At 39.4% G+C, this 13,835-nt stretch overlaps 1 protein-coding gene across 1 annotated transcript in view; it reads left to right on the forward strand.

Annotated features, from left to right (window-relative positions):
* The window catches only part of IPO5 (importin 5), a 68,173-nt gene that overhangs the window by 15,246 nt on the left and 39,092 nt on the right, over positions 1-13,835 (forward strand). Inside the window, exons 4-5 of the mRNA XM_008143981.3 lie at positions 7,255-7,335; positions 10,786-10,978. Coding sequence (XP_008142203.1) covers positions 7,255-7,335; positions 10,786-10,978 — 274 coding nt within the window. The remainder of the gene's footprint in view (positions 1-7,254; positions 7,336-10,785; positions 10,979-13,835) is intronic.

A 13,835-nucleotide genomic window follows, 5' to 3' on the forward strand; every position in this document is an offset into this window, starting at 1 on the left:
GGCGGCGGGGAGGGATGAGGGGTGTGGGGCGGACCCCGGGGTTCCCCTCACCCCTCTCCCGCTTTCTCCCAGTGGGAACCTCCCTCGCTCTTCTCCATGGTAATCCACCCAGCCCGACCTTTTTGGTCTCCCAAACCCTGGCTGCTTCCTGACCCATCATCACCTCTGCTTCTCTGCTGCCCCCTCACTCTGAGCTACCATCTGCCCCTCTATTCCCAGCCTCTGCTTTTGAAATGTACGTCTAGCCCTTCTGCCTTCTTTCCACTTATGTCCACGTAGCCCTCTTTCTCTTTCCTAGTTCCCAATGTCAGAAGCTGGGTTTCCCACCTCTCCCAAGGTCTTGTGAAGTTACCTTTAGGGTTTCCTTCTCAGCAGCTTCCACCTTACTTCGCTCTTCCTTCGGAGAAGTCTTTGATCTCTAGACATTGGTGGTCTCATAACGTAAATGGGATGTCCTGGGACTCCCGTTGTTTCACTGGGCCAGTGCCCTATGTTTTAAGTCTTGCATTTTCATTAAATCTAACCTGAATCATTCATTTTTTTTTTTTAAACTACCTCCAGCTCCTGGCCTCCGAAATGTGGAGCTGTGATAATAGTTTCAAAAGACAGTATTGCAAGTTCATTTACAAAGTAGCAGTAAGACACCCTTGGTTCAATGTAAGACTGGTGGTATCCTGTCAGTGTTGAGACCACAGTTTATTTGAGACACTTTTAAGTGCATTATCAGAAGCTATCTTCAAACTTGGTTATATACGGAGTTCTTTGCCACCTTGTGATTGAAGATTTCGATGATGCAGTGAAGGATGTTCAGCCAGATCTTTTTACAGAGTAAATAAACATTTATATTACATATAGCCAATGAAATCGGGGGACAGGTCCTATGGACTCACAAGATTTATAGTTGTCTTTAAAACCAGTGTTGTTAATAGATTTTTAATAGATTTAAGAATGCTGGTTACACTTAGTGGTTTTTAAATGTGTGTGTGTGTTTTTAATTGATTTCAGAGAGAGAGAGAGAAACTTCAGTGATAAGAGAGAATCATCAATCAGTTGCCTCTTGCATACCCCCTAACTGGGGATTAAGCCTGCAACCAGGCATGTGCCCTGTCAGCAATCTAACCTCACCCTCCTGGTTCCAAGGCGGATGCTCAACCACTGAGCAACACCGGCCAGGCCACTTAGTGCTTTTATAGTTAGCAAAGTAAATACATTGAAAGTTCAGTTCTTTAAGCAACTACTAACTTTATCCTGATGACTTTTGATTTATTTATTATACATTTGAATACCTGTTCAGGGTAAAATTTCAAGTGGTGCAAATAGTTTCTTCTCATTCTCTAAAGGTAACCACTTTTAAGTGTCTTGTGAATCACCCCTGAAAGAGCTTTACTAGTATGTATATGTTCATTTTTGCATGAATGGGCTTTTAATACACATTATTGTGCAGCTTGAATATTTCACTCAGTGTATTTCACATTGTCACATAAGAGATTTTGTTAAAGCAGCTATGAGGAATTCCATCCTATGGATGTATTATTTATGCAACCAGTCCTCTGTGAATGAACATTGAGATTTCCAGTGTCCTGCTCTTGAAAACAGAGCTGTACGTAGAAGTAAATGTATCCCTATCTTTTCAGACTTTGCCAGGTTTATTTGTAGAATACTTAAAAGTATTTGTCCTTAAAAGTAATATGTGTTTATTAGTTGCATCAACTTGTACTCTTGTGACGATGCCTGTTAAAACATTGTAATGCTTTCTGCTAACTCTAGAAGTAATTTTTCACAGAAATAAGTTCTTAATCCCAACCCATAATAGAAATTTCCATGTGTTGCAAAGCAGAACAGCATTGTAATTAGTAAGCTAATTTAATTCTGCCTCTTCCTTCTAGTTGCTTAAGTCTCTATTGTCAAGCCTAGCGGGGAATCTCTCTTCTGTAGAACAAAAATATGTGTCTGGTTCAGCTTGAATTCCAGTTGGTGCCTGTTGTAAATTTTTTATCACTTTGGGGATAGTTAGCAGCACTCAGTAAATTTTCTCATATAGAACAATTGAAAATAAGTACTGTTATTCTCTTAGTCTCTTTATTCCTAGTGAAAACATTCAAATAATATATACATTTTTAGTATATGTAAAATATTATAATACAGGCTTTTCTTCATTTGACATAGAAAAAAGTAAGTGTTAGAGGGGCAGCTCCTTGGCACCATATAACTTAGTAACATGCTAATCTGTAATGAAAGCAAAATATTATTTGAAAAAAAGAAATATCTGCACATAATGATACCCAATACCCCCTTTTTTGCGTTATAAAATGAGCCCTTTATCACAGCCTGATACAACAAATACAGAATTTTTTTTTTTTAACTAAGGGCTTGGCCAGGGCTCAGGAAATATCTTTGTAATTTACTCAATCAAAATAAAAATACTTAGTTGACACATAAATACCAAACTGTTGACTAAGGTGACTTTTTTTTATATTCAAATAGGATGTTAAGTACAGTAAAAGATTCTTTTATTGTAATTATTTAAATCATTGAAGAACTTCAAAACTTTAAAAAGTTTAAGTTTTTTTCATTGTATAAATCATTTGATAGGCTCTATATCTTCTATTTAAAAATCTTCAAGGATTTTTCTCTTACTTTACAAAAATATGTTTACACTATTTGAAGAAATAATTTAAATGTCCTTGTTTCAAAATATAATTAATATGAATGAACAATTGAATAAATAATTGACAGGTAATCCAGAGTTAAATATCCATGATGACTTTTTTTTGTTGTTATCAATCCTCATCCGATGACATTTTTTCCATTGATTTTTACAGAGAGTGGAGGGGGGTGAGGGGAGAGAGAGAGAAAAACATCGACGCGAGAAGAGGTACATTGATTGGTTGCCTCTCACATGTGCCAGGGCTGGGATTGAGCTTGCCACCAAGATATGTGCCCTTGAGCAGAACCCAGGATCCTTCAGTCCACAGGCCAACACTATCCATGAGCCAAACCAGCTAGGGCCATGATGACATTTTTATATGAAATAAGTATTTTATCAATCATATGCATAGATTGTATATTTTTATTAATTTTTTAAATCCTCACCTGAGGATTTTTTTAAATTGATTTTTGAGAGAGAGAAAAACTGATTGGTTTCCTCCCATATGCGCCCCAACTAGGGTCAAACCCATAACCTAGGTATATGCCCTGACTGGGAATTGAACCCACAACCTTTTGGGGTGCGGGATGATGCTCCAACGAACTGAGCTACCTGGCCAGGGCTAATTAATTTTTCCCATTGACTTTATACCTCTTTGATTCTAATATAGAACTTTAAATTGAAGGAGGGCAATATTGATTTGAATTAAAGGAGGGTAACATTGAAAACTACATCTGATTTTTGAGGAACCCAGGTGTTTACTGGGTAAAAGTTGTCTCTTTTATGTATCCATTCACAAGATAGGCTCTCTAAATATTTATGGAATGAGTGAGATAAGTATGTTAGCATTTCTCCTTTGTGGGCAGGAAAGGTGGGAGGTGAAATTTCCTTATATTGTACGATTGTGCATGTAGAACAAATGGAATTGAAATTTCATTTGCCACGACACTGGTGACATTCATTGAATTTGCCTGGGCTAGTGCTAGGAATAGTCCTAGAAGTTTTCTTTATATTTGCTTAGAAATATTCTTCATACTCTAATATGCTAGGTTCTAGGAATACAAAGAGGAAAAGATACCATACCTGCCTTTGTGGGACTCGACCTATTTAGACTAAGAAAAAGTTTTTATTTATTTATTTATTTATTACTTACTTACTTACTTACTTACTAGGGGATTGGGCCTAAGCCAGCAGTCAGACATCCCTCTTGCAGTCTAGGGCTCTCACAGTCCAGGACCCCTCGCTCGCTCCTTACCACCTGCCTGCAGTAGAGGCAGGAGAGGCTCCTGCCACCACCGCTGCACTTGCCAGCTGTGAGCCTGGCTTCTGGCTGAGCGGCGCTCCCCCTGTGGGAGCGCACTGACCACCAGGGGGCAGCTCCTGCATTGAGTGTCTGCCCCCTGGTGGTCAGCGTGTATCATAGCAACCAGTCGTTCTGCCATTCAGTTGATTGGCATATTAGCCTTTTATTATAGGGGATTTTAAAATAATTTTTTAAAGCCTCCCCTGAGGGCACTTTTTAAAAATTGTTTTTATTTGAGAGAGAGAGAGAGAAACATTGATGTGAGACAGAAATATCAATCAGTTGCCTCTCGAATGCACCCTGAACAGGGATCAAACCCAAAACCTGGGTACATGCCCTGACTGGGAATCGAGCCACCATATTTTGGTGTACGGGATGATGCTCCAACCAACTGAGCCACCCAACCAAGATGACAAAGTTACACCAGATTTTAAAGCTTTTTTCTTTTTATCAAACTATCCTTTTCAAACTATTTTCCTGGCCCATGTTTTGTAATACTATATCTGAAATGCTACAGTGGAACAGATCAAATGGGAGAAACCTCTCAGGAGTCAGGTGTCACTCATGCTAAACTGTTCCTCCTTGATTTCTAATTTATAATGAAAATTAGAGGCCCGGTGCACGAAATTCGTGCACGGGGGTCCCTCGGCCCAACCTTCACCCTCTCCAATCCAAGAGCTGTCAGGGGATGTCCTACTGATGGCTTAGGCTCACTCCCCGTGGTTCTCTGCTCTCTGCGGGGCTTGGGGGCTTCGCCGCAGCCATGGAGACAAAGCCCCCATACCCTGCTGTCCGCTCTCTGTCTGCTGGGCCTGGGGGCTTAGCCGCCAAGCAAAGGAAGCCCCCAAGCCCTGCTGTCTGGGCTCTGTCTGCCATGTCTGGGGGCTTCCCCGCCACTGCTGCGCTAAGGAAGCCCCCATGCCCTGCTGTCCTGGCTCTGTCTGCCTGGCCTGGGGGCTTCCCCGCCTCCGCCCTGCGAAAGAAGCCCCCATGCCCTGCTGTCCAGGCTCTGTCAGTGACAGGCCTGGACACTCCAGCAGCGACGGTGTGGCAAGGCTGGATCCGCCCCCTCCGGTGGCAGATCCAGCCTCACCGCTTCGTCCTTGCAACCCCCGGCCGGGCCGACAGGCCCAGACACTCCAGCGGCAGGGCTGAGGGGACTGGGCGCCGCCATCTTGTGGCTATGGGTGCTGCCATCTTTGTGATGGAGTGACGGTTAATTTGCATATTACTCTTTAACAGGATTTCTGAGAGTGATATACTAATAAAGACTTTTTTGCCAAAACTTGATTTAGCCATTGGAGATTTAATGGTTAAACATTTATAGCATCTACAGTACACCAGGGGCTCAGCCAAGATACAAGGAATAAAAAGACATTTTTAGTGTACTGCGAGAGATTATGTATAAATGAAAAGGCTATATTGGTTTTTGAGTTGCTTTGATAAAGATTAAGTGAAAAATCTCAAAGTATATCTATTTTTGCAATCTTTTGAATATTTTTACATAAATTACATCATTTCTGGGTAAATAAATTCAAGCCATCTTCTCTCAGTTGTGACTGCTTTGTGCTACAGTTTTCAGCATTGTTATGTTCTATGTGCTTGTATACTTGAGAGAAACGTGAGATTATCAGAAGATTTTGAATTCTTTCTACCAAATTTGTTCTTCCCTAGATTGAGATAATGTTTGAGAAATTTGAAAACTATGTAGTGCTGTATAAATAGAACTGGTTGTTTGGTGGAGTCATCCCCCAAGGGTGAAACCCGGAGAGCATTTAGTGCCAAGGAGATTTTGAGTGTAGTTAGCCTCAGAAGACCAAGGTCTACTTTGGGCAAGTCATTTCATTTCTGAGCCTTATTTCCTTACTAGTGGCCCGGTGCACAAGATTCGTACACTCGGGGGTCCCTCAGCCTGGCCTGCGCCCTCGCGCCTTCCAGGAGCCCTCAGGGGACATCCTTAGCGCTGCCACAGAGGCTGGAGAGGCTCCCACCACTGCTGCGCTCACCAGCTGTGAGCCCAGCTTCTGGCTGAGCAGCACTCCCCCTGTGGGAGCACACTGACCATCAGGGGGCAGCTCCTGCGTTGAGCATCTGCCCCCTGGTGGTCAGTGCACATCGTAGTAACCGGTCGTTCTGCTGTTTGGTCAATTTGCATATTAGCATTTTATTATGTAGGCTAGGATATGTCAGTATCTCCAGGATGCCATGGAGCAATCACTTAATAAAAAGTGTAACGTAGATGTGGATTCAGAAACACCCTGTTTTCCCTTTTTTGTCCTTATCACTTCTGTCCAGAGAAACCAGGTAAATTTTATGGGGTGGTAGCTAGTAGACAGCAGGCAAGCTCTTTGAACTTAGACTGCTACAAAATTAACATGTTATCTACATTATACCCTTGAAGTGGATATATGAGAATGGACTATCTATACTTACTTATTGCCAATTCTAGTCGATCAGTTTAAAGAGGTTTCTTGGGGAAAGCAATTCAAAGTGTACTTAAATTAATGATTTATTTTTCATAGTAAAAGACTGCTATTGTTAGAATTTTTATACGTGCACATGGATAATACTTTCACTTAATTTTGTAGACATTATATACTTAGGTCTTGTGTTTTGATCCACTCTGACCATCTGTCTTTTGGTGTCAACTTAATTTTTATTGTTAACCAATTTGCTCTCATTTGACATTATTAATAGAAAAGGAGGGAAGTGTCCTTAGTCTCAAAACCTAGATTTCAAAATCTAATAAAGTCTCCTGGCCAAATTTCTTCTGACTATATGTATTTTTTGTGTATAATATGGTTTTAGTATAATCCTTGCTTGAAAAAAAAGGTAGCATAAAGAATTTGAACATTTTCCCTTTTTCTGACTTGCTTCATATGATAGTTGTAAGTAGTGCTCATTTGGACCAGTTCCATATCTTCTGATCTAAAAATGTTGACAAGATAAGCAGTTTTCCATGATCTAAGGAGATAGTGAGTACTTACTTTGCAGCATGGTAGCTCAAGTCACACTTAATACCTTCATAGGCCTTGAGTTTTGTTAATCAGGGGATCAAAAGTGCGTCAAAAAAATCTTAAGAGATAATGGTAGAAAGGAATTTAATAAGTAACTCTTTGAACATCTTTTTTTCCCTAACCTATCTGAAGTATATTTTATGGTATAGGAGGAAATTTTAACACCAGGCCTAGATTATATGACTTCGCATGCATGTATCTTTCCCAGCCTTCATTTCTTTTTACTGGTATACTCATGATGTTTTCTAACTATATTCTAACCTTTCATATCTTTCTTTTTCATGTAGGAAACCTATGAGAATATCCCAGGCCAGTCAAAGATCACATTCCTCTTACAGGCCATCAGAAATACTACAGCTGCTGAGGAGGTACTATAATATTTGAGAATATATTCTTTGTTGTTGTTGTTATTATTATTATTTCAGAGAAAAAGGGAGAGGGCGAGACGGAGACATCAATAATGAGAGAAAATCACTGATTGGCTGCCTCCTGCACGCCCCCTACTGGGGATTGAGCCTGCCAACCAGGCATGTGCCCTTGACCGGAATCAAACCAGGGACCCTTCAGTCCGCAGGTCGATGTTCTAACCACTGAGCAAAAGCAGCTAGGGCGAGAATATATTCTTATAAGTTAAGTTGGGTGTTAGATGGTGGTCAAAGTGGATAGTGAGGAGTACTGTTACTGTGTAGACATTATCAGAACTTGGAACTTATTTGCTAGAAGCTATTTTGGAATTAAAAAAAATTTTAAGTGCTCGTATTAAAAATGACGATGATGTATCCCCCATGTCAAAAAAAGTTAATATTTTAAAAATAATTACATTAAAATTATTAAATATAAGTGATTTCTGTGGCTATAAAAAATTTTCTAGCTCAAGACAGTTCATTTTAAAGGAAGAAATGTTACCCTTATAGCTATCTCTAAATGGAGAGAAATATCTATTATAAAGATGTTTGGAGAATAAAGGACATTTTGTAGAGTCCTTTTAAAATCATGGCTTTTAGCAAATTAACTAGTTACCAAATCAAATGTATAGTTTTTCCTGCTTTTCTATGAATTTATAGCTAATTTCTTTTCTTCCCAAAAGTAATATCTGTGTATAACATTGAATGTGACTTGCATATCCTGTTTATTTTGGAAAAAGCATTAAAATACCCAAATCGAGACAACATATATCTATTCTTTAATTCAAAATGATTGTCAAATATGAAAAATAAATTTAAGTCTCTAAAAAGTTGGCTATTTTAATTCTTGAAGACAGATGCAAGTTAGCTACAAGACAATTATTTTTTCAAATTATAAGAGAAAATTTATTTGAAAAGTTGCAGAAGTAGTAGAAGTGAGCCATGTGGGCTGTGTAGGCTCAAGAAACATTACAGAAACAAAAGCAGGGCCCTTGGAGCTTAGGGGAAAGAAAGGCAAAGGTTAGGACACCTGGGAAGAAGAAGGAGGGGAGGGAAAAGGCCAGAGCATGCTTCCCACAGAGAGGATGCACAGCTACAAAACAAATTTTAAAACAGAATAATATAAAAGTTGTTGAATTTTACTTTTAAAAACCCATATTGAGCTTTGGTCAGGTGGCTCAGTTGATTGGAGCATCATCCCCTACACCAAAAGGTTGTGGGTTTGATCCCCAGTCTGGGCACATGTGGGAGGCAACTGATCTGTTTCTCTCTTACATCCATGTTTCTCCCTTCCTCTTTCTCTAAAAATCAATAGAAACAATCCTCAGGTGAAGATTTTAAAAAATACCTATATTGAAACCCATTTAAATCTTGATTTAACTGAGGAATTAGATGATTGTGAACTGGCCTCAGCATTTTTATTGTGGCTTCATTGTTTACAGTATATGTGTGGGAATAGAAATATTTTAGCCACTTTTATAGGAATTTTAACCACTTTGAATTTTTGTTGTTAATCCTTATCCAAGGCTATATTTATAGCATTGATTTTTAGAAAGTGTGTAAGGAATAGGGAGAGACAGAGAAACATCCATGTGAGAGAGACACATGGAATAGTTGCCTCCTGCAGCGCCCCAACCAGGGCCAGGGATCGAGCCTGCAACTGAAGTATGTGCCCTTGACAGAAATCAAACCCAGGACCTTTCAGTCTGCGGGCTGACACTCTATCCCAGTGATGGCGAACCTATGACTCGCGTGTCAGCACTGACACGCGTAGCCGTTTCTGATGACACGCGGCCGCTGAGGTGGCTGCATGCCGAGGATGAAACATTTGCTGCTCCTGGGGATGAAACATTTGCGAAATAATGTTTTTTCCTCAAAGTGACACACTACCCGAGTTATGCTCAGTTTTTTGGCGAAGTTTGACACACTAAGCTCAAAAGGTTGCCCATCACTGCTCTATCCAATGAGCCAAACCGGCTAGGGCTAGCATATAAAGTTTTGTGTTTTTTTTAATCGTGGTCTAATGGGAGACTGGAACAGTTTTTTTCTTTTTATTGATTTCAGAGAGGAAGGGAGAGGGACAAAGAGAAATAGAAACATCAGTGATGAGAGAGAATCATTGATTGGCTGCCTCCTGCACGCCCCCCACTGGGGATCGAGTCTGCAACCTGGGCATGTGCCCTTGACCAAAATCGAACCCAGGACCCATCAGTCCATAGGCCGACACTCTATCAACTGAGCCAAACCAGCCTAGGGCTAGATTAGAGTACAAATTTTTTAGTAAGTTTGCTATCTATTATAAGTAGTTCAGATGAAAAGATTTCTCAGTGAAAAGTAAATGGAGAAAAAAATTGGCAAATTTTATTTGTATAGCTTAACTCTTTTTGTTGAGATCATAGTCCCAAAGTAATTTGATAAAGAATAGCTGTAGCCCAAAAAAGAAAAAGAACATGTATAATTTGGTTTATGGGTTTAGTATCAAATTTTAGAATGGTGTTTGTGTCAACTTTTGATAATCTTTGATAATCTAAAGGAATATTATACAGGAAACACAAAACTTAAATAAATTCTTCAGGTTTGAAAATGGGATAAGAATATGCACATTGAGATTGATTATCATTTTTTTGGAGTTGGGAACTTAAAATATTTGTTTGCATGAATAAAGCATAGACATAAATAGATTTGATAGCATTTTATCTAAAGAGGTTAATGAAAAGTCGGTAATATAGCAAGATAGGCCAGGATGGGAGTATGTGATTATGTGGAAGATGCACTTTGGATACTAGAGTGAGTGCCAAATAGAGAAGTAGGAAATACAATTTTTATTAAGATCTGTTTTTCTCCCCAAAGAGTGTATTAAAAATAGGAATTTTAAACAGGTTTATGTTCAGGTCTTTTACTCAGCTATAAACAAAAATACTTTTGGGTGGTATTTTCTTATATAGTAGGCTAATGTGATTAGAAATACTTTAATGTATTTTTTACAAAATCTAATAAAATGTTTTTGGAATGAATTGTAAAAAGAGTCATGAGCCCTGGCCAGTTTTTCTCGGTGGTTAGAGCATCAGCCCCAGGAAAAAAGGGTTACAGGTTCAATTCCTGGTCAAGGGCATATACCTTGGTTGCACACACACCCCATCCCAACCCCCACCCCCTGTCAGGTGTGTGTGGGAGGCAACCAATCAATGTGTCTCTCTTATATGGATGTTTCTCTCTTCCCCTCCTTCCTTCCATCTCTCTCTCCCAGTCCTCCCCGCTTCCACTCTATCTTCTCTAAAAATCAATGGAAAAAATATCCTTGGGTGAGGATTAAAATAGAGTAGTGAAATACATAAATGGCAGAGGGAATCTAGTTTGTTGGAAATTTTTCCTTTAGGAAGAAACTAAGTTATTAACAATGTTATCTATTTATAGGCTAGACAAATGGCTGCTGTTCTCCTAAGACGTCTTTTGTCCTCTGCGTTTGATGAAGTCTACCCAACTCTTCCTTCTGATGTCCAGACTGCCATCAAGAGTGAACTACTAATGATTATTCAAATGGAAACACAGTCTAGCATGAGGAAGAAAATTTGTGATATTGCTGCAGAGTTGGCCAGAAATTTAATAGGTTTGTATGCAAATGCATTTATTATTATCTATATATATAAAAGCCTAAGTGACCGAACAACCGAATGACCACTCGCTATAACGTGCACTGACCACCAGGGGACAGACACTCAACGTAGGAGCTGCCCCCTGGTGGTCAGTGCGCCCCCACAGCCAACCTCCCACTGGCCCCAATAGGCCCGATCAGGACTGGGCGTGACGGCTCTGATCAGCCCCGATTGCCTGCTAGGCCAAGGGACCCCACCCGTGCACGAATTCATGCACCAGGTCTCTAGTTATGTTATAAAAGAAAAAACACAGTTGACATTGAATAACATGGGTTTGAATTGCATGGGTCCACTTATGGGGTTTTGTTTTGTTTTGTTTTTGCAATTTGCTGTTGGGAGTCTGGATACGGTGGGTTGACTGTATGCATTGTTCTACACCATCTTATGTAATAGACTTGAGCATCCGTGAATTTTGTTACCTGACGCGGGTCCTAAGATCAATCCCCAGCGGATACTGAGAGACAAATTGGGGGAGTCAAAAGTTAATTGATTTTCTGTTGGGGTCAGTACCCCTAAACCGCCCTCACTACTACATTGTTCAAGGATCAAGTGTTATATTCTTTTTTTTTCCTTTTTTTTTTTAAGTGGAATCTGTAGAGGAAAATTCACAAGAACCTGAGTATCATTTATTCTGTTCAAAATGAGAGTGATTATGGATTCTGCATTTAGGGCCAAAATGATAGATGTTTGTGAAATGGAGTCATACCATTGGTGTTTATCATGTGGAGAATTAGTATTATAGTTTGCTTGAAAATTGTTGGTTTTGGTGGTTGTTTTTTTTAACATATTTTATTGACTTTTTACAGTGAGGAAGGGAGAGGGATAGAGAGTTAGAAACATCGATGAGAGAGAAACATCGATCAGCTGCCTCCTGCACACCCCCTACTGGGGATGTGCCTGTAACCAAGGTACATGCCCTTGGTGGGAATCGAACCTGGGACCCTTTAGTCCACAGGCCGATGCTCTATCCATTGAGCCAAACCGGTTAGGGGAAAATTGTTGGTTTTAACCTGTACAGTTTTGAAAGCATAGGCTTAACCTGTACAGTTTTGAAAGCATAGGCTGACTTATAGCCTACTTTATAGACTTGCCAATACAAGAAGAAATTAGTGGAATCCAGGTGCTTTTGCTATTATATTTGTGTATTTCTAAATTACGTGCTATTATACTATTTACATGATAAAATACCCAAAAGTATTTTTAAAGGATGAGATAAAAGAAAAACATCTAAAATTGCTTTTTATCAACAGTCAAGACTTTTTGGTCACTCTGAAAATATTAATAAATTACTTGAATATTATTTTTTTTGACAGATCCATAAATGTAATTTTAAACTTAATTCATTTAAGTGAATTAAGTTTAAAAGGTTGAAAGGATATCTCACTATGATAAGGGCTAAGTGGGAGAACATTGTTGGTTGTGCTAGTAAAAAAAACCAACCATAACCAATTCTTTAATCTCAACTACTAAAATCATTCAAAATCCACTGAAACAATTTTTTTTTTTTAATCCTCACCCAAGGATATTTTTCCATTGATTTTTAAAGAGAGGGAAAGACAGAACTATCAATGTGAGAGAAACACATTGATTGGTTGCCTCCTATATGTGCTCGGGCCAGGGAGGAGCCTGCAACCAAGGTACATGCCATTGACTGGAATTGAACCCAGGTCCCCTTCAGTCTGCAGACTGATGCACTAGCCACTGAGCCAAACCGACTAGGGCTGAAACAATATTTTTAGTATGTATTTTTATTGATTTTAGAGAGAGAGGAACATAAGTCAGTTGCCTCCCATATGTGCCCAACCGGAATCAGACCGAAACCCTTCAGTGCATGGGACAAATCTCCAACCAACTGAGCCATACTGATCAGGATGAAACTGTTAATTTTGAATTTTTAAAAAAGCTTAGGAAATCCTATTTTAAAATTTTATTATTATTTTTTATTAATCCTCACCCAAAGATTTTTTTCCAATTAATATTTAGAGAGAGTGGAAGGGACTTGGGGGCGGAGGGGGAGGCATCAATAGGTTGCCTGCCATCCGTGCTGTGACCAGGGCCGGGTATTGAGCCTGCATCTGGGGTACGTGCCCTTGACTAGAATCGAACCTGAGACCCTTCGGTCTAAGGGTGGACACTCTAACCACTGAGCTAGGGCTTATTTTTAACTGTACAGATAAGAGTTTTTATAGGTGACATTATTTTTTAACTCAGTCACTTGATAATAGAAACCTTTTCAAAATGTTTCAAGGTGTTCTTTTCATAGTATTTTAATTTTTTTTCATTTATTGCCAGGCCAGTGTGGTTCAGTGGTTGAGCGTCAACCTATGGACCAGGAAGTTAACCATTCGATTCCAGGTCAGGGCACATGCCTGAGTTGTAGGAGACAGCGGATCAATGATTCTCATTATTGATGTTTCTATTTCTCTCTCCCTCTCCCTTTCAAAATCAATAAAAAAAATATATTTAAAAAGTTTTTCTTTTATTAGTTTGAGAGAAAGAAATAAGTTCATTGTTCCACTTATTTATGCATTCATTGGTTGACTCTTGTATGTGCCTGACCAGTGACTGAACCTGCAACCTTGGTATATCGGGATGACGCTCTAACCAACTGAGCTACGCAGCCAGGGCCGTAGGTATTTTCTTTTAAGCAGCTATTTTATTACCGCTCAAAGCAACATTTTTATGTTAAAGAGATAGGTGAAGGGTATTTTTCTTAATCTCACTAAGTAGCACTCATTTCAGAAAATCAGCAAATAATGGAGGGAAATTTTTAACAAGAAAAAGTGCAATTGCAGTTTCTACAACTCTACA

Source organism: Eptesicus fuscus, chromosome 8, assembly GCF_027574615.1.
Source record: "Eptesicus fuscus isolate TK198812 chromosome 8, DD_ASM_mEF_20220401, whole genome shotgun sequence".
Classification (NCBI taxonomy): domain Eukaryota; kingdom Metazoa; phylum Chordata; class Mammalia; order Chiroptera; family Vespertilionidae; genus Eptesicus; species Eptesicus fuscus.